This window comes from Cyprinus carpio, chromosome B18 (assembly GCF_018340385.1).
Source record: "Cyprinus carpio isolate SPL01 chromosome B18, ASM1834038v1, whole genome shotgun sequence".
Taxonomy (NCBI): Eukaryota; Metazoa; Chordata; class Actinopteri; order Cypriniformes; family Cyprinidae; genus Cyprinus; species Cyprinus carpio.
The window spans coordinates 5,965,990-5,986,575 of NC_056614.1; the positions used below are offsets into that span (position 1 = coordinate 5,965,990).

Sequence of the window (20,586 nt, forward strand, 5' to 3'; positions counted from 1 at the left end):
GAGCTACAGTTTAAGGTAGAAGATCCAAGAGAGAATCGCATGGCTTGTTTCGATTACTCTAACAGCACACTACATTGTTGAATGCTAAAGGAGCCCTTCTTTTCCCACTTCAGCCGAGTAGTTAAAATGGATTTTCAATCAGATGATCATTGAAATGAATTTTACAGACATATTTGACTGGACACAGGTGACTTTAGTGAAAGGATTTTCTGACATTAGCTGTTTTCAAGGAAGACGTTTCTAGATGAAGAGAAGCTCAATCGTGAGAGGAACAGGGGTGGGATCGAAGCTGCCTTGCGTTTATCTGACATTGACAGCTGTGTGGAGTTGATGAAGGTTTGTAATTAACATGGATTTCCGCTAATGTTCAAGGGTTTTGTATTCCAAATGAAAAGTATTAATCCCATTAGTTTGAAAGTATGGGCAGCCACTCTCAAAACCCCACGGTCAATTCTTCACTAACATCGCCAAAGAAGCCCTAGTCAGGGAAATGGAAAATCGGTCCATTGTAAACAAGCCTGTGATTATGTTCTGAAGCCCTAGTCAGGTAAGTTGATGTTTGGTATGTTGTTGTTTAGCATTTGTTTATTTTTTGTGATATGTTTTTATGGTGTTTTGCGAGTTCTTTGCATCAAGTGGCCTAAAATATATTTTAGGTGGCTCTAAGGGGACGTTTCATTTTTACTACCTTCGTCACGAAGGCTCATTTGCATACTGCTTATACCCACCGGTCTCCGCCGCTCGTCCTTTCTGGCTCTGCGTCCTTGTCGAATGTGGGTTCTCGCTTTCTCCTACTTGAAGGAACGTCTCTTATTTGATTTCTGCTTATGAATTTTCCATGTACGGGTTATACTTTGTCACGCCTCTGTGAGTTTCTGCCTGCCAGTTCTCATCAGCGTCTGCTGGATCAGGGTGCTTAATGCTGTAAATATGAAAGCCAAACGTTACGAGACAAATTAATGGGGAAGAAATTAGACTGACGTCTCCCTTTCATCAAGACTGTTAGTTTTAGGCAGAAATTGAATTTTAATAAAATGATTGCTATGTAAATATTCATTGTCACACCTCTGCTAATGAAGAAATTGGTCTGTATGTTAATATTCATTGAGACTGTTTTGTTTTTTTATTTTTGTTGGTGGTTTGTATTAGTTTATTATTATTATTATTATTATTATTATTATTATTATTATATTTTCTGTATTTTTATTATTTTTTTATTTTTTCCCCATTCTGTTGGTTTTTGGTGTCTGTTTATAAATGTGTGTGTGTGTGTGTGTGTGTGTGTGTGTGTGTGTGTGTGTGTGTGTGTGTGTGTGTGTGTGTGTGTGTGTGTGTGTGTGTGTGTGTGTTGTGTGTGTGTGTGTGTGTGTGTGTGTGTGTGTTGGTTTTTCCAGCTATCTAGGAGCAGTTTGCAAAATGCATGGCTTAAGATGTTTGAATGTTTCCATAGAAAAAGCAAGTACAAATTGTATAATTAGATATGAAATTGTTTACAAAGTTATTTTAATTTGGTAAGCAAGTATCCGATTTGAATGCTCCAAATGAATTGCGAATTGAAAGTGAGCTAAGACCCAATCTTGACTAAACTTGACCAAATATAAGATGTGAGTCTACATATGCTGTGAGAATGCAGTGACTTTTTCATCTGCTTAAAGAGGTCTGACAACTTTTTAACAACTTTTCAGTGCATTCACTTTGTGACACTTCAAGCGATGGCTTTTAGGAGCTATAATAAAACCTAGAGCTTGTTGCTCATATCCTTGAGTTCTCAGGTGGTCTCTTTAGAGCGAGACAGTCATTTTTTTTTAAATCTCTCCATTGTATTTTCCTGGACCTCAGACAAGAAATGACTTCTGTCTTTGTCTGAAGTTAATTCATTATATGAGGGCAGCACAGAGGTGCTCTATGAAACTGCTCTTTGAACAGTGAATGAGAGTGAGCGATAAGATAAAAGCGAGACTCTAGTTATCTCTGTTAAATTCAATTTGCCTTCCTGCTCTCTCTCTTGGTTTCAGAAAGAATGGAATGTCATTAGGAGTATATCTCATCTTGACTTCCGCTCAAATTAACAGTATTCCGATTAAGGCCATTTGATGTGCCATATACTTGGGTGAGCATATTAATCATCAGAGCATTCTGTCTTTACCAACACCAGCTATTTCACTTTAAGACCCGCTTTTAACTTAAGCATAAGCTAAATTATATAAATGGATATTATCCACACTCTTACATCTTCTGACTATTATTATTAACAGCCCTTTCATTGCTTTGAACAGTTAATTGGCTAATGTCTTTTGATAGCCATCAACGTACTAATCCTCACCAAAAGATACTATCAGTCGATTAACATTTTAAATGACTCTATTGACAATATTATCTTTAAATCTAGATGTTAAAATAACAATGAAGGACAAGACTTGCTCACAGAGTGCAAGTAGGACGATGATTCTTCGGTTCATTCTGAGATCTAGTTCTGACATTTTACATGATTTTCAAAAACCTGAATCTTTTAAATATTTGATCAAAAAATATACAAAACTAGTTCCATGTTTGTGTTTGTGCTTATGACTTCAGAGCACTAAAAGACAAGAAGGAAAAGACAAAAAGACACTTTATATTAAGTGGCCTTAACAACTTTGTACTTACATCAAAAAAATAACTACAATGTACTTATTGTGCTCGTATTGTATTGCAAAACACTTTTGCTGCTATTGAGGTGGGATGTGGGTAAGGTTAGTGACAGCTTTGGTAATATGGGTAGGTTTAAGTGTGGGTTAAGTCGTGGCCTAGTAGTTAGAGAGTTTAACTCCTAACCCTAAGGTTGTGGGTTCGAGTCTCGGGTCTCAGTCTCGCAATACCACGACTGGTTTTGGGTGTTGTGGGTCACCGAACCCCCAACTGCTCCCCGGGTGCTGCAGCATAAATGGCTGCCCACTGCTCCGGGTGTGTGTTCACGGTGTGTGTGTTCACTTTGGATGGGTTAAATGCAGAGCACGAATTCTGAGTATGGGTCACCATACTTGGCTGTATGTCACGTCATTTACTCACTCACTTAAGGTGTAAAAGTGTAAGGTGTAAAGTGAAAACAGTGTAATTATAAATGAAATTACAGAATTTAATTAAAGATGTAATTACATGCAGGTATTTTTTAATACAACTACAATGTAAAAACATGTAGACAATAAGTGCATTGTATCAAATGATTAATTTAAATAGGAAAGGCCACTTAATATTTTTATAGAAATTTTTAACTTCTTGACTGGTGCACACTTTTAAACGTTTTAATCAAATAATCTTTTTTCTTTTTTTTATATAGAATATATTGTACAATATGATACTGGATGGTTAACATATTTACTACCAAGGTGTTAAAATGTTGTGATACTGTGGTACCTTTGGTATATTTCATTAGTTAATTAGACATAAATGTTATATTTTCTTATTACAGGCACATGCTGATTAGTTTTTGTAATCAGTATTTTTTATTTTGGGCTAATTTGTTTATTTCACCTTCTGAAGAAGTAGAGAAATGTTTTCTGTGGAAGATGAATTACATTCTCCCTTTTTTAACAGGATCATGTTGCTTCGGAATAACACCCTCCGCATCATTAACTCCAGCCGCTCGGATGAAGGAAGCTACGTGTGCCGTGCAGAAAACCAGTTCGGTTCAGCAGAGTTGACGATTGTGCTTCTGGTCAAAGGTAAGAGACCCTCATCAACCTCCAGCCCCCATCCTGTCGGTCCCATCCCGTGGTTAACCACACTAGAGCAAACAGAGTGCCGCCTGGCTGAGTCGGATGGAAGAAGAGTTCATTGCAGCTTATCAGGCATGAAGATGTTTGTTTTGGCCACTCAAGAATCTGCTCACAAGAGCATCTACTGTCTCCTAGGACATCTATTTTTGAGGAGGTTGTTCTTTACGAAGAAAACAGATAATTACTAGGGACAGATTGTCTTGATTTTATCACTGTTAGCGTATGTTAGTATTTGTTTAGGGGAACCCTTGAGATACAAAATACATGTCACGTGCAAAATCACTATTTCATAACACATTGTACTGTAGATGAGTCTGAGGTGCTGTTTGCATCTTGTATTAAGATGCATTTTGGCACAATATATCAATGTTGGAATTGATTGTTTCTCAAAAAACACATCCCATAATGCTCACATATTAGATCAGTGGGCAGAGAGTAGGTGGCCTTTTGAGGCTATTTGAGCATTTACACTACAAATGTTATCCAGTCAAATTTGTTTTCTACTCTGAAAGCAGTCGATAATGGACAAGCTCAAAATCATTTATACCCTATATTTTTTGATTCTATTGACGAAAATGCATCTTAATGCCGAGAACTATGCCAAAGTTATAATGTATGGTCACATTAGTGACATCTCTGGAAAATTTTGAAGGATAAAAAGGTCCATGGTCAGCAGTATCTATAATCAAAAGTCACTTTCAAACCTAGCAGCTTTTGTTTGTTTACACAGCTGATTTGTGCAAGCAAAATTAAACTTTTATTATCACTCTTGACCAATTATTAGGTCTGAACACTACATTTTTAGACAATTTTATACAAATATGAATTAAATATGCAAAATAACCATAATTGTTTTTGATGGTAATTCTTTTTTTTTTTTTTTTTTTGTCAGTGAACATTAAAATAACGTAATGAGGTAATATGACAGGAGTGAGGTATAATGTGTGTTTTATATATCATTTAAAAAATAGCATGTACTGCACAGCTAAATGCAATAATCTTATGTAATGTCAAATATTTCCAAGTGAAAATGTAGAATTGGATTGGATTTTGGATGTTAGGTGATGAAATTATTGGTGAATATTGCCCTTAGTTGCATCAGTAGAAATGAAAACTTCAGTGGCAGAGAAACTTTTTATTTTATTATATTAAACTATTTTGTTTTCCAAATAGTAACTGTATTCAGAGTGTCTGCAGATGTCATATGGTCCTTGTGTGCTGATGACAAAATGATGTTCATGTTTCAGAGCCCATGCGGGTGGAGTTGAGCCCCGTCCGGGTGGAGGTGACGGTTGGAGAGAGTGTGGTGCTCAGCTGTAAAGTCACTCATGACCCCTCGCTGGACGTGTCCTTCCTCTGGCTGCTCAACAACCAGCCGCTCAACACCCAGCAGGAGGGCGGTCACTTTGAGTACATTCAAACAGTAAGCGGCTTCACCACAGATGTGTTACTGTGCACTTGTGCCGGTGCTGTAGGTTACATATATTGTAGATAATGAACTGTGCATCTGTTTGGTGGTCATCTGGTTGGCATTATTTTGTGTTTTATGGATAGTTATGTAACTTGCACTATGATATTTTTAAAGAATATGCAATATATTAGTGATAAATGATTTATCGGTGGTATATTGATATCAGTCAGTATTAGTATTCATCGACCTGACTTGGCAGATATTAAAAATAGCTATATTTTTTTAACATTCAAACAGTAAACTTCTTTTTAATAAATCACTTATATTTAATTGATAATTGCTACTTAAGTCTTTGGCCTCTTTTATCATAATGTGTGTTTCACTGGACTTTCTCTGGACAAGACAATTTAGTAATTTTGTTAGTATTAGCATTCCTTCAGTTATTGGGACATGCTTCATTTGGATGACATTGGATGTACAGTAGGTAATTTTAGGTGTGTTTTTTTTGTTGTTGTTGTTTTGTTTGTTTTTTTCAAGTAAACTCTTTAACTCTCTCTCTTTATTTGCATATGTTTCCTATCAGTATCACTGAGTACAAACTATTTGAATCAACTTGATTCGGTCATTGTTGGCTGCAAATAATATCACCCTTTTTCAATTCAAACACTACTGTCTACTTTCTTTTTATTATTATTATTATTATTATTGTTTTTATAAAACCACTATATTTTTGGTATGTCTGTTTTAACTGACATTTTTTGTTTTAATTACTGGCTGAAGGGTTGTCGCAACATACTGGTATTGACAATAACAGTGAGGAAAAATAAAAATCTTTTAAAAAATAAAAAACTGCTATTAATACTATACATATGATAATATCATAAATAATCCAGTACCAATAACTGTATAGTTACTTGTAGCTACTTCTGTCATACAAAATAATGTTGGAGGAAATTATATGTGAAAGTGAGACCCTTAATAACCCCCCCCACCACCACCAAAATAGTGTTAATTTATCTACATTCATGTTTTGTACACCAAAAAAAGCAGACAAACAAACAAAACAAAGTTAAAGATTTTAATGATACTGTAAAGATAGCATTTTTTTTCTTTTTCCCCAAAAATACTTTTAAAGTATTTTACTGCTTTCATGGTTTTTTGTTATTGTTATTTTTATTCTTTATTATTTTTGTTGTTATTGTAAAGATGGAGTCACAGTTACTTATTTTAGGGATGCCACACGGCACCAAATCCTGCTTTAACTGGAGTGAGAATCAATCCAGTGAAAGGTCAGCCAGGACCGTATGTCATCATGATGAAAGACCTGCTGTGAATCACACCATCATGTTTATCAGAGTCTCAGAGGAGCATCAGCTCCACACACCCTCCGCCCTTCCTGCAGGATTGACAACACTCCCTGATTAGAACACATCAGCAGGCATTCTGCCACCACAAAACCATCCACTGACGTGATTTCACAAGGCTGCGTTTGAACAGTAATATTGTGAAATATATTGCATTTGAAATTAAATGTTTTTAATTATTCCAAACATTTGACTAGTATTTTATAGATTATTTCACAGTAGGAAAATATTGCTAAAAATTATGTCAATATATAGGTCTTCCTGCATGAGCAAACTACACATTTTCGATCAACGATCAGTGGGTTAGCTAACTTACTAATAGACTAGTCGAGTACTGGACAACTTTTCTAAAATTTTTGTCAGTTTATTGGGAGCATCCGGCACTATGTTAATCCCCGGCTGTCTGCATATCATACACACACACACACAAAAAGAACTTTCTTAGACTTGCAAGCTCCAATTTGATTGGCTGGCTTTGACAATGACATAAACTACTTGTTCACTACCCTGACATGAAGTCGCCTCATCTCATGCATGCATTCATGTAACTCCTAATAGGGATGGTTCACTCCTCAGCACCAGCTACGACTGTCTCAATTAAGTTCAAACCATCTTGTGTCCTCTTACTATCAGATTATACTCATATTGAAGTCTTCCCTCCGGCTGACAACAACATTTGGTTCGTTCATAGCAGCACTGAGCACCAATCTAACTGTCACTGTTACACATTCAAGTGCAGTGTTAGCCAGGGTTTAGGAGATTTTATATTCGATTAGCCCACAATGTGTTTAATTGCTAATTGGCACAGCAGCTAATTGGGTTTTGGGTTGTTTTGAAAGTAATTCATGTAAAATGAGCTGATTAAAGCTTCTGTTTATTGTTCCTTTTTGCCATAAATTAGCCAATGCTTTCATCCACATCAACATGCAAATTAGATTAAAAAATTTATAATTTTACTTTGCAATTTGTAAATTCAAATTACAATGCTTGTTTGTTACCTCATTTCAAATTGGATTCAAATTCAGGAATTATACTGGAAATAAACTCAATTCTGTTCAGTTCTAATTGACACACAACCCACGCTGCTGTAAGAAGTGTGAAAATGTTTCTAAAAAGTTAACTAGTACAGATAGTATTTCATTTTATATTAATTAGTAAGTGTATTATTAGTCAGATGCTTATAAATTAGGGACTTGACTAGTGTTCATTCCACCCTCGAGGTGCATCAGCGTTTCTGTTTGCATTAGCCATGTAAAATGAATTATTTATTTTTACATGTTGCTCTCGTGTAGTTGTTAGTATTTCAGTTATAATGAATATGTTATGAGTCACTTGTACCATAGGATGTTCTCATGAACCCCAGAAAATGTCTACTCAGCAAACACTCTCAGAGTAGGCAGAATTGACTAAAATATTAATAGTGCTTTTTTATTTCCATGGAAAAGTTAAAAAGAAAGAGTGTGTGGATATGTCAGATTATCGCATAGAGAACTTAGTGGCACAAATCTTTCTATATTTATATATACATGTATATATACATGTATATATATACATACTGAGAAGTACTGAAGAACTATTGCTGATTTTTTGTGTGTGTGTTCTGTTTTTTAATAGAAAAAAAATAAGCTTTTAATTTTTCAATTACCCCATATTCATTCATTATTCATTCATATATATATATATATATATATATATATATATATATATATATATATATATATATATATATATATGTATATATATATATATATGTATATATATATATATATGTATATATATATATATATATATTTATATATATATATATATATATATATATATATATATATATATAAACTACTCTAGTTTTAGTTTTTCAAATGTTAAAAAAAGCAAAACCGAATATAAATGAGGGGAAATGTTTAATTGTCATAAAAATAGTCACAATAAAATTAATAAATAAAATAGTATTTTTTACTTTTGTTTTCCAAATATAACTTTCTTTCTTTCTTTCTTTCTTTCTTTCTTTCTTTCTTTCTTCTTCTATCTATTTAAAGCAGAATATTTCTCACAGGTAGCACATATTTGTTGAGACAATGCATGGCAGATAGTGGTGCAGCACCCAGCTGTTTGATTCATGTGCTGTAATTTTAATCAGCCCCTGTACTAAAGAGCTGCCTGTAGACCTTGAATTATTTGCAGTCTCGCCTGGGGCGTTTCTCATTTCCAGAGAAGAGCAGATTGAGGATATTAATGGTGCACATGCTCTTAAACCAAACAGAAATCTCTTAATCCACACAAGCCAATAGAGGCTGTAGCAGCTAGCAGCCCATTGCTCAGGTGTCAAGCACTGCACGGAGCTCTATTTCTCTCTTTCCCTCACTTCTCTGTTTTCCTTTGTGCTTCCTCTCTTTTCCCTCCATTTAGCAGTCCTCCACAGCAGACCTGATGATCAGGAGCATCCTCCTGAAGCATGCTGGGAAATATGGCTGCCATGCTCAGACCAGTGCAGACAGTGTGCTTGCAGAAGCTGAGCTGCTAGTTAGAGGTGAGTATGCCAAAAACAAACTTTTGGTAAGTTGCAGTTCATAATGAAAAACTGTGATTACAGCATTTTACAAATAACATGAAATCAGAATTGACCCTGTTGACTTTCTGAATAAATTTCCCTGGTTTTATTGGGAATGATCCATAATTTATCTACCTGCATTATTCAGAAGAAACAGGTGTTTGTTTTCTGAATATTTCATCTCAACATTCTCCAGTTCAGAAATATTTTCTTTTCCAATGACATTACCAAGGTTGTGTAAATATTACACATTAACTTTATGCAGTTCAGTCATTTCCTGATAGTTATTTTTTATGAATAAATTCTAAATCTTTGTAACCAACTGCACCTATTAGCATACACAGTGTCAAAATTGTAATTTGACAGATAAATTAAATTAAATTCATTTTCACACATTCACACAATAGTACATATAGTACATATTAAAAAATAACTAATAATTACACTGCCCTCTCCGGTCTAAACATTTTCACTGTTTCTAAAAATATTTTTAATATATATCTTTATTACCAAGAAATTACAGTTGATTGCACCCACTAGATGAGTATGCAAAATATAATGTTTAAAGAATGTTAAAACTGACAAGAAATCAAAAATAAATTGTCCTCATTTACTGTCTTAATAAACCCCTGGTCTTGATTATTATACAAAAAAAAAAGTTTTATTTTTTTTAATTTTTATGGTAATTCATTAAAGTGTAATAACTTTCTGTGACTCTAAAATTGGTTTTCAACCAGAGCGGCCCAGAAAACGTCCAAGGGGGTCACAGGATGAGTTCAACTTACTTAATTAAAATGCTAAATAACAAAGATGTAAACTGAAATAAAATTTATGTTTACACTCAATAACTATTTTCTTTGTAAATAATCATTCAGAATAAAAATCTTGAATATTATAGAATATTATGATATAAAATATTATAGAAAAAAAAAATCATGATTAATTCATTAATATCAACAATCACAGTTTCTGTTCATTAAAAAAGATTAAAAACAAGCTTGAAAACAAGGCATTTGAAACAGGAAGGTTGATAACCACTGCTTTAAAAATACTTTATTTCCTGCTGCATATTAATGTTAACAAATTATTAAATATAAATATTAGTAACTAAATATACTGTTTTCTTGGAGCCAGATCACATTATGGATGCATACTAATTGTGAATTTTGTTTTACATTTTATGAAGAGTTTCTGCACTTTATAATCACAAGTAATTTTTTCCTACAAGAACTTGCAGCTTCTTAATTAATTAACAGCTTCTTAATTAACAATAGTTTCATCAATGTCTTTATTTAATTAACAGTTTGTTAACTCTTCGATATCTTCTCTCACCACAGCTGCATGATGTGTTGTACAATTCTCTTGTAAACAAGCAGAGTCATTTGCTTATCAATGCCTCAAACACTCTTGGCATACAAAGAAATGTGTTGTCTGCCCTAGTGGACCTTAAACCACATGTGTTCATGATGTTGGCCGGAGCGCTTCCACATGTGCACTGCTTCCTCTCAGACAAGTAAACCCTTTTGTGGTCTCCATCCAGACGTAAAACAGAAACCCCTGCTGATGCTGCCATGGTGATGCACCATGCATATTAATATTCTTGACTGCAAAGGCACCTTTCAGTCCAACCTTTTAACACATCTCTTTTCAAACCACACAGAATATTGACTTTCATTGGCCAAAGCAGCTGTCAGCCTCCCTGTTTCCTCTTCAGCAAGTTGCCGATTCTGCACACAACGATTGCACTTAGTTCTGAAGGCTGAGAAATGTGTATAAAAACACAGTTTAAGACAGAAAAACGTTTCACCATTCAATCATGCCTAAGAGGGCTGGCAGACTACACAAAATAGACATGAAGAGTAAAGAGAGCGGGTTCTTTAATGAGTGTGAAATCCTTGCAGAGAGATCTGTCATCCAGAATCATTTCATGCTTAAGAAAATCTTTATAGAGATTGAGTGGAATTGAATTCCACATGTATACACAAACACAATGTCCCCCTTCAGGAACTCGAGCTGCATCGAGAAGTGCTTTGGAACATTGCGTGACCACGTTCTGAAGCACGTGTAATATCAGCCCAACTGAGCAGCGAGACGTCACAAGCGGGGTGACGTGAGCAACCAGGAAGTATAAAAGCGCATCTGGCAGAGCGCAAGTTAGCTTCTACTCTTCAGTAGCGCTCTGTGTATATGTCAGTCCTATTTACTGTTGTCTGTCAGTCCACAAGCATATCATTCAAAATGTCAAAAGCAAAGTCTAAGCGAAATCTATGATAGAACGGCATTACAGATGTTGTGTTCCTCCCTGCCCACGATATCTGGCAGAGAGCGATACACACGATCTCTGTGTTGATTGTTTAGGAGCAGAGCATGCATGGTCAGTTCTCGAGGGGGGTGATTGTCATGACTACAAGTTGCTCTCGCTGCGTGTGCTCCGCTCTTGCTTGGGCGTGTTTGATGAGAGCACACAGGCTTGCGATCCCGCTGGCAGCGGTCCCACTGTTGCCGAGGCACAGCGTAGATTGTTGACGTGGGGATCGCAGGTGGATTTAGCATAGGGATTCGAGACGGCTCCCTCTCAGGGTTTGGAAGACCACGCTGTAGTTTCTTTCCCCCGGAGATAGAGCCAGGCACTTCATCTATCTTCCTCCGAGAAGGTGGATGTGATGAGTGTCGAGACAGAGGAGACTGTGGACTCGCCACCACAGTCCCACGCGTATGAGGAGCTCTTGGAGGTTGTGACTCGTGCTGTAGCCAAATTAAATATTGATTGGCCAGCCGAGAAACAGGACGCTCTTCCTAAGAGTATATTAGAGGAGCGTTTTCTGAGATCCAAATCACAGCCTTCATGACGGGGCCTTCCACTTTTCCCTGATGTCCATGCTGAGGTACCAAGATCATGGGAGAAACTGTACTCATCCTGTATTTACAGCCCCACAGCCTCTTATTATTCCAACATGTGGGGCTGAATGAGAAGGCATATGGGGCGATGCCAATGGTGGAGCAGACACTTGCGAGCTATCTCTCCCCATCCTCAGCATTGTCCCTGAAGGCCCCGAAGCTTCCCACCAGGCCCGTTAGACAGACATTGAGTCTGGTTGGGAAAGCTTATACGGCGGCAGGTCAGGCTGGCGCATGTTTGCACACTATGGTGGTGTTACAAGCATAGCAGGCTGACCTGCTCAGGGACCTGGATGACAGGGAGGAAGAGGAATCCGACGTGGTAGCCAAACTGCGTTGGGCCACAGATTTGTCCCTCCGGGTCACCAAAGAAACGGCCAGAGCCATCGGATGTTCAATGGCAGCAATGGTGGCCACGGAGCAGCATCTGTGGTTGAATATGTGAATATGCAAGATAAGTACAGATTCTTCCTCTTAGACGCCCCACTCTCGCCCTTTGGCCTTTTTGGCAATGCTGTCAACACTGTTGTCAAGAGGTTACAGAATCCAGTTCGATTCTCGTCCAACTCCTTTCAATGGGGTCATTCCCACGCTAGTGGGCCCTGAGCAGGCTCTGGTAATGGAACAAGAAGTAGATACTCTCTTGAGGAATGTGTTCTGCCTCTCGAGAGAGCATCCGGGTTCTACAGCCATTACTTCATCATTCTGAAGATCTCCGTCTTAGATCTTATATCTCCGTCTTCTGAACAGCACTATCAAATGGATTTGGTCCAAGATGTTCACTATCAAGTAGATAGTATCTCAAATCCACTCCAAGGACTGGTTTGTTATGATAAATCTCAAAGACGCTTATTTCCATGTTTCCATCCTTCCTCAACACTGGAAGTTCCTGAGGTTTGCTTTCGGGGGGCGAAGCATACCAGTATCGAGTTCTTCCCTTTGGCTTATCACTCTCACCCTGCACTTTCACGAAGTGTGTGGATGCTGCTCTGGCTCCTCTGCAACTCCACGGCATCTGCATACTCAATTACATCAATGATTGGTTAATACTAGCTCAATCGGAGCAGATGGCAGCTCAACGTCGAGATGTTGTCCTCGCCCATATGAGAGAGCTGGGGTTAAGACTAAACACCAAAAAAGTGAGCTTTCTCCACTACAGAGAACCGCTTATTTAGGCGTGGTGTGGGATTCAACCATGATGCAGGCACGTTTGTCTCCTGCTCGTATCGGGTCAATCCGAAAAGACAGTCAGGAAAGTAAGAGAAGGCCAGTCACTCATTGTCAAAATGTTTCAAAGGCTGTTGGATGGCAGCGACATCCAACGTGATACCTTTTGGCCTGCTGTACATTAGACACTTGCAGTGGTGGCTCATGACCAAGGGATTTTCCCTGAGGGATAAGCTCTGACACACTTCCTTCCAGTCCTAAGGGGACGTCATGTGCTTGTCCGCACCGACAACACATCGGTGGTCTCCTATATCAATCATACATCGGGGGTCTGTGTTCGTGCCCCTTGTACAAGCTGGTGCCAGATCCATCTGTGGGCTCAGGGGAAGCTCCTCGAACTAAGAGCAGTAAACATCCCTAGGTATCTCGATCAGGGGCCAGACATCTTGGCGAGGCAGGTGCTGAGGCCTGGGAGATGGAGACTCCACCCAGAGGTGGTGGAGTTCCTTTGGAAGGAGTTTGGCCAGGTAGAAGTGGATCTATTTGCTTCGCAGGAAACAACACACTGTACACTCTGGTTCTCCCTCACACATCCAGCTCCACTTGGGCTGTATGCCATGTTGCAGACGTGGCCAAGGCTTTGTCTGTATGCTTTTCAGGGATCTTCAGGCACTTCCTGTTTCGTGCCTGGAATTTCCTCCAGGCATAGCTAGGGCATTCCTTTACCCGAGGGTCGTGTATGTTCCTAAGGTGCCCACTTCTTCGCCAGGGCCCATAGTACTTCAGGCAATCTGTCCTCCTCCATTCCAGGAAGTAAGCCAAGAAAGTCTTAATCTTCTCTTTCATCACCCCGCTCATAATGTTTCGCTGCTCCATTGGAGTGATTTTACACACTGTCAGTCACTAAGACTTATGTCGAATGACATATGGGATCCATGGAAAATGCCACAATCTGAACACCGTCACAACCCTGTTGGCACTGCAATTGTTGACAAGCCGTGGCATGCAACAAAAGCTATGCTAAGGTCGTAACCTTCCCAAAGCCCCAGCGCAAATTCACTGACCTTGGTACCGAAGGGGGCCAAATGGTGAGTACATCTCTGCTGGAGAAGGCCATGCTGCTCTTCTGTCCACAAAAAAAATTTTTGGAAGGGATTTCAAATCTTTCTTATTTGTTCTTTCAGCCTGGCAGAACGATGGGGAAGTGAGCCGTAAGGGAAGAGGTCGCAGCGGAGACCACATCCTACCCATAGGGAGGTGACATGGAAATACTGATATGGGCTGACCCAGGGGGCAGTACTACATATGGAATTGGTCTCTGAGGCAGGTCCTACCTTAGAGTCACTGTGCGCAGCTCCTGCATCAACCTCGGGTCGATACTACTTTCGTGCGTTTGTTAAGGCCTCGGCTTGGTGAATTTGCAGGATCGCCTGACATACAGGGCAGAGGCAGCTTGGCCCACAGCACTGTAAGCTTTGGCAGCGATTGACGCCAACAGCTTACAGGCTTTGGACGGGAGACACAGACTATTCCTCCAAGTGGGGGTGTTTTGCGGGCACTACGTCACTTCCTCATGCTCCTCCGGGAAGAAAGCAACCACAGCAAAATGCGGTTGTGAGCCGCGATCTACATCGAGAAACCAATCACAAAGGTGTATTTACCTCCAACCTAATGCTAACAGCTGCCCGGGCAAACACGGCCTTCAACTCTGGGTCCGATTCGGCAGTGGCGACAACACCCAAGTGGGGCAGCCCCACCGAATCTTCATCCACAGAGGTCTATAGCCCATCCCCCGATGCTGCAATTGACATCTAATCCCCTGGCAGCAGACTGAATGGCATGTTGCGACCACCGTAAGAAAGCCCAGCAGAATCAGCCAGCAGCCACACAGGACAAGAACTGCAGAAGAGGTGAGAGGTCCGTGGGGCGTGGCCCGGCGGAGAAGCTCTCACTGTCACCCTCAAATCTCCTAGAGCACTGCTTGAGGCAGAGAAACCAGGATGGGTAGTGACAGAGGGGTCTGCTCCTTTCCCTTAAAGAAAGAAGAGACATGATCACAGCGTTGTTATGGTCACGCACGCAGTGCAGGCATGAACCATCCATGAACGCGTCTTCAGCATGCTGAATGCCCAGACATGGAAGACAACGCTTGTGACCATAGGAAAAGACAGCATCCAGAAGGACATGGATGAAACAGCATCTTTAAAAAGACGCAAATCATCTGTGATTTGCTCTTTTAGGAAATATGCTCTTTTAGTTGAAGCGCCCAGGGGAATCGCTGAAAGGGACACCACTGTTCGCGCTGTACTGCCAACCAGAACAGCTTCCCGACACACAGCAGATGAATGACTTTGTGGAGTATAACAGCTTTTCATACAACCACTCAGCTCCGAAGTAAAAATCTGAAGAGTGGATGCACCTGTCGCCTATTTATACCCGTATGCAAAAAAAAAAAAAAAAAAAAATTAGATAAGCAGTCCAAAGTTTGAAATAATTACAGTTGTTGATGTTTTTGAAAGAAGCCTCTTATGCTCACCAAGGCTGTATTTATTTGATTTATTGTTTCCTACAATAGGATTGCATGCATACTGGTAAAAAAAAAAAAAAAAAAAATACCAAAAAATATGTATAGCATGAATTCACTGTAAGTCGCTTTGGATAAAAGCATCTGCTAGATGCATAAATGTAAATGTAAAATGTAAATGCATGCAAGGTCAAAAAACGCAATTTCCAGCAATTCTCAAACGATTCGTTAGAAGCAGTTCAAAGATTCAGTCTCTCTAAAGCCTTCCCTAAGACTGCTCCGCTCTGATTGGTCAAATGGCCTAGTCTGTTGTGATTGGTCTACGCTGCACTTTCAGCTTTATAACTTTGCTGATCGTTTACATTCACATACAGCCACATTACCAGTGTTGGGAAAGTTACTCTGAAAATGCAATCAAATTACTGATTACTGATTACTCCTTTTAAAAGTAATCACGTTACTGTTCTGATTACTTTATTTCAAAAGTAATTTGTAATAAGTTACATTACTAGTCACGTTACTTTTATCTCCATGAAATGTATGAAATCTCAGCATACACGCCCCCGATAAATATTTTTTATTAAAGCATCAACATTCACAGAACACTGTTATTTTTAATTAAAGCAAGCGGCTGCTGCGTGCATGGTTTGGCTCAGTTCATCGCAATCTCACAAATCTTTGTTATAACACAATAAATATATGCATAATGAATCTTTCATAATGTCTACAATTCATGTGTTATAATGAGAGGATTCGTGAGCATGCAAATTTCAGCACTGCATTGCTCAACGCTGCAAACACGTGTTAGAGCCTAAATAGAAACTCTGCATACGCTTGCACCTGTTAATCGTTTATGTTTCATATTAGTTCATGTTGCTTTTGTGCAATAGATGAATAACAATTTATTTGTTTTAGATATTTTATGTTTAGATGTTTCTATTTTGCGGGAGTCCCGTGAATCATTTTATTCTCCTGCATCCCGCACACATGAGTCACACTCGCCTATCAAGTCTTGTCCCGCGCGCTGCACTCTGTTGTGTCGGACTAGGGTCTCACGGGAGCAGGTCTCTAATATACTGGCACTTGATTTGACAGTGCGTGTGCTACATTCTTTTTACAATCTCTAGATTATAAAACATTGCATTCTGTCAGCAATGTAACGCGGCAGTAACGTATAGAGACCTCGGCTTGTAACTATACTCTAAATACTTTTTTGAAAATGATGACACGTTAAATAACTCCGTTACTAAAAAATAAATCAAGTTATAGTAACTCGTTACAAAGTAATGCATTACTGCCCAACACTACATTACACAATGCATGAAAGGCAATATTGTAAATGGCATGACAGGGGCACTTTAAGTACAGAATTAGTTGTTGCAATTTAGCGGACTATAACCTTACCAGTTTAGTTTACCAAAAGTACGTAAGTATTTTTAATAAGCACATAAATATAATGTATTTGTAGTATACTTGGCTTGAAATAAATTTATTTCAAATACATTTTAATATATTTATTTTTCACTATTTTTCACTTGGGAGCAGCACTGTGAGACTCAAAATTCACAGTTATTGTCTACTGATTTTTCTTCCTCGGAAAGATGTTTTTTTCCTCCTAGACAATTGGCACAATATTAAACAACAGTACAATCCATTGAACACACTGTACTTCTGTCCTTTACAGCTTAGTTTTTATTCCTGTAGGAATTGAAATTTGACTATGGTATATTATTTCACATTTTTGACCAGTAGTTTACATTATCTGATGCACCTGTAGATAATAATAGTGATAAATTCCTATTGAATACTGAGAAACATGGTCCACCCAATCAATGGATAATCAGGGGAAAGAAGGCCAGATGTTATTATTAAACACTGGAAGAACTAATCATAAGTATAAAAAAATAAAAAAATAAAAATAAATAAATAAATGTGTGTTAAAGTCTGTTAAATGTATCCTTCAGTTTAGTTTGACTCAGTGGTGGCATTTGTTTCCAGGCCCTCCTGGACCTCCTGGAGTGGTGATTGTAGAGGAGATCACGGATACCACTGCGACGTTGTCATGGAGCCACGGAGTTGACAATCACAGTCCAATCACCACTTACAATGTACAGGCACGAAGCCCTGTCTCTCTGGGCTGGCAAACAGTGAAAACCGGTAATCACTTCCATACACAATGTCACAGTGTGTGTGGGTGTGTGTGTGTGTGTTTAAGTGATGTAAGTGACGAGCAGTTCAGATTGTATTCAAACGCTCTAATAAAAGATCATTGTTATATTGTTTGTGATATATAGTAGCCATTATGCAGTTCTCCGTGTCATAAAAAAAAATGGATTTGTTGCTCAAGAAACATTTTTTATTATAATTTATATAATAATAATAATAATAATAATAATAATAATAATAATAATATATATATATATATATAGTTTTCACAATAATCACAATAATTCTGTTTTACTATTATATTGTTTTACTATTTACTATTTTTCTTTAATAAATGCAGCCTTAAGCATAAGAGCTCAAGAGCATATGAGACTTCTTTCAAAATAATTGTATACACTGTATATAATTCCTTTTAAAGTTAGTATTGGACCCATATTGAACTTACATCAAGTTCCATGTGAAAGTTTAAGTTTTAATGTTCACTGACACTTCAAATACTCCTATATTTCTTGTTATATAAGATCTCTCTTCAAAAAACCTTTCAGCATATGACTGCTAACAGTGTCTCTGAATGCTGACTCAGGCGCTGGGGGTTGACTTTTCCTCCCATCTGTTTGTAAGGATGTGTGACAAGAGCCCAGTGGGCCTCTATTAAATGTCTGTTTTGCTTTTTTAAATGTCACTGGCTGAAATCTGATGGCAAATTAATTTGAAGGTCATTAGTAGGTTAACTTTACAATCATTTGGAATTGCGTGAATCCCATGAGTCATATTTCATCTCAAAATTGAAAGAAAGTGACATTTTACATGAACATATTATTGTTATACTAAATATATATTTCTTTAATCTAGCCACATTCCTGACATGATTTTTGAAATTCACCCAATTATCTAGCTCTCATTTTTTAGTAATTTGTCAGATAATTTGTCAGATAAACAAGACTATTTTTTTCTATTGCTATCAGGAGTTAAATAGCTTTATTTGTGTATATTTATTGTTTTTAGTATTTTGTTTGTTTGATATTATTAAAAGAGTTCAGCTTTTTGTGTCATTTGTTCAAACATTAGCAGTCTGCTTTGGATAATAGCAAAGTTTTATGCAATGATGTCGACTTTTTATGGATGAATCGTTCTTTTCAGTTTGAACATTCCACACGAATGACAGTAAGAGAGATAAGGCACAATTAGTGTGTACACAATGCTGTAAGTGCTGTACCTAGGAGGCAGAGAAGAAAATATTTACTTTAGAATGTTTAAAGACTGCAACCACTTCATGTTCTTTACTCTGTATTCCTCTTCTAGGAATAGCGTAGGCCTAAAGGGGCATTCATGCTGACAAAGCATTCAAAGTCATTCATTTCCAATAAGAGATTTGAGGCGACATGAGCAACAAAGACCATTGGGGATGCAACAAACTTTAGCAGAGTTTGACTTTTACACAGTAACTCAGTGTATTGTAGAGTTCAGACAGCATACATACTAGAATGCTAAATAATTTACTTTAAAATAGTATATTTTATTGCAAACTTAATGTTTTTAGACACTTAAACTTTAGAACGTCTTTTTTTTAACCCACTAAAGTTGGACTCTTTAGCACACATCACAAGCACATCTTTTTATGTAATGTCTTTATTATTTGTATTGTCTTTAAAGGGGTCATGAACTGCCTTTTTATTTAATTATTTATTTATTTATTTTGTACTGTTCTTTGAGGTCCACTTATAATGTTATAAAGTTTTTACATCAAAAATCATCATAGTTTGGAAGTAATAAGCTATTTTCTGTCTTGTTTTTAACCCCCCTCATCAGAATGATAGATAGATAGATAGATAGATAGATAGATAGATAGATAGATAGATAGATAGATAGATAGATAGATAGATAGATAGATAGATAGATAGATAGATAGATAGATAGATAGATAGATAGATAGATAGATAGATAGATAGAGCATACCACCACTGGACTCTGGAGCAGTGGAAACCTGTTCTGTAGATCATCTGTATTTGAAATATCATCAACGTCATAGGGCTCGAAATAATTATTACAAAACATATTTTTAATAAACATGCTTATAACTTTATATAACCATTTGAATTTATTTATGCTTAATTATCATATTCATGATGTCATCAGGTCGTACTTGTGTTTACTCTCTGAACTGTAACAGTACTGCATTTTTATACAACTAAATGCCCAATAAAGCAGTTCTCATTTACATATTTTCTGTTACTGAAATAGTAACCTGCAGTCACTTCAGCTGAATTGATCACTGCAGTATGCTGTTATACAGCAGTGAATTATATTACTTTATTTTATATATCATGCAGCACAAATGTCTGTCTGTGTAACAAACCATGTGCATATTTACAGACACAGATGAACTACATTCATGTTCATATGCTCAGACAGTCAACAGTGATAGGTTTTTGGAAACACTGTTTTAATTCACAAGTCTGCTGGATCCGGACCGGAGTCCAGACTTTGAAAAGCGCTGCTGTAGAGTGACAAATCAAGCTTCTCTGTTTGGTAATCAGATGGGCGAGTCTGGATTTGGTGGTTGCTGGGAAAACATTACCTGCCTGACTGAAATGTGCCAAATATGATGTGTGGTTGAGGAGGGATATGGGGCTGTTTTGTCAGGGGTTGGGCAGCCGACAATGCTATGCTTCCAACTTTGTGGAAGGCCCTTTTCTATTCAAGCATGACTTCTCCGGTGAATAAATCAAGGTTCATAAAGACATGGTTAGATG

The 20,586-nt window shown here is 37.7% G+C and overlaps 1 protein-coding gene across 1 annotated transcript in view; it reads left to right on the plus strand.

The window, feature by feature from the left end:
• Positions 1 to 20,586, plus strand: part of cntn5 (contactin 5) — a 314,204-nt gene that overhangs the window by 263,664 nt on the left and 29,954 nt on the right. Inside the window, exons 14-17 of the mRNA XM_042743607.1 lie at positions 3,574 to 3,701; positions 5,003 to 5,178; positions 8,937 to 9,057; positions 17,666 to 17,824. Of these exons, the coding sequence (XP_042599541.1) occupies positions 3,574 to 3,701; positions 5,003 to 5,178; positions 8,937 to 9,057; positions 17,666 to 17,824 (584 nt within the window). The remainder of the gene's footprint in view (positions 1 to 3,573; positions 3,702 to 5,002; positions 5,179 to 8,936; positions 9,058 to 17,665; positions 17,825 to 20,586) is intronic.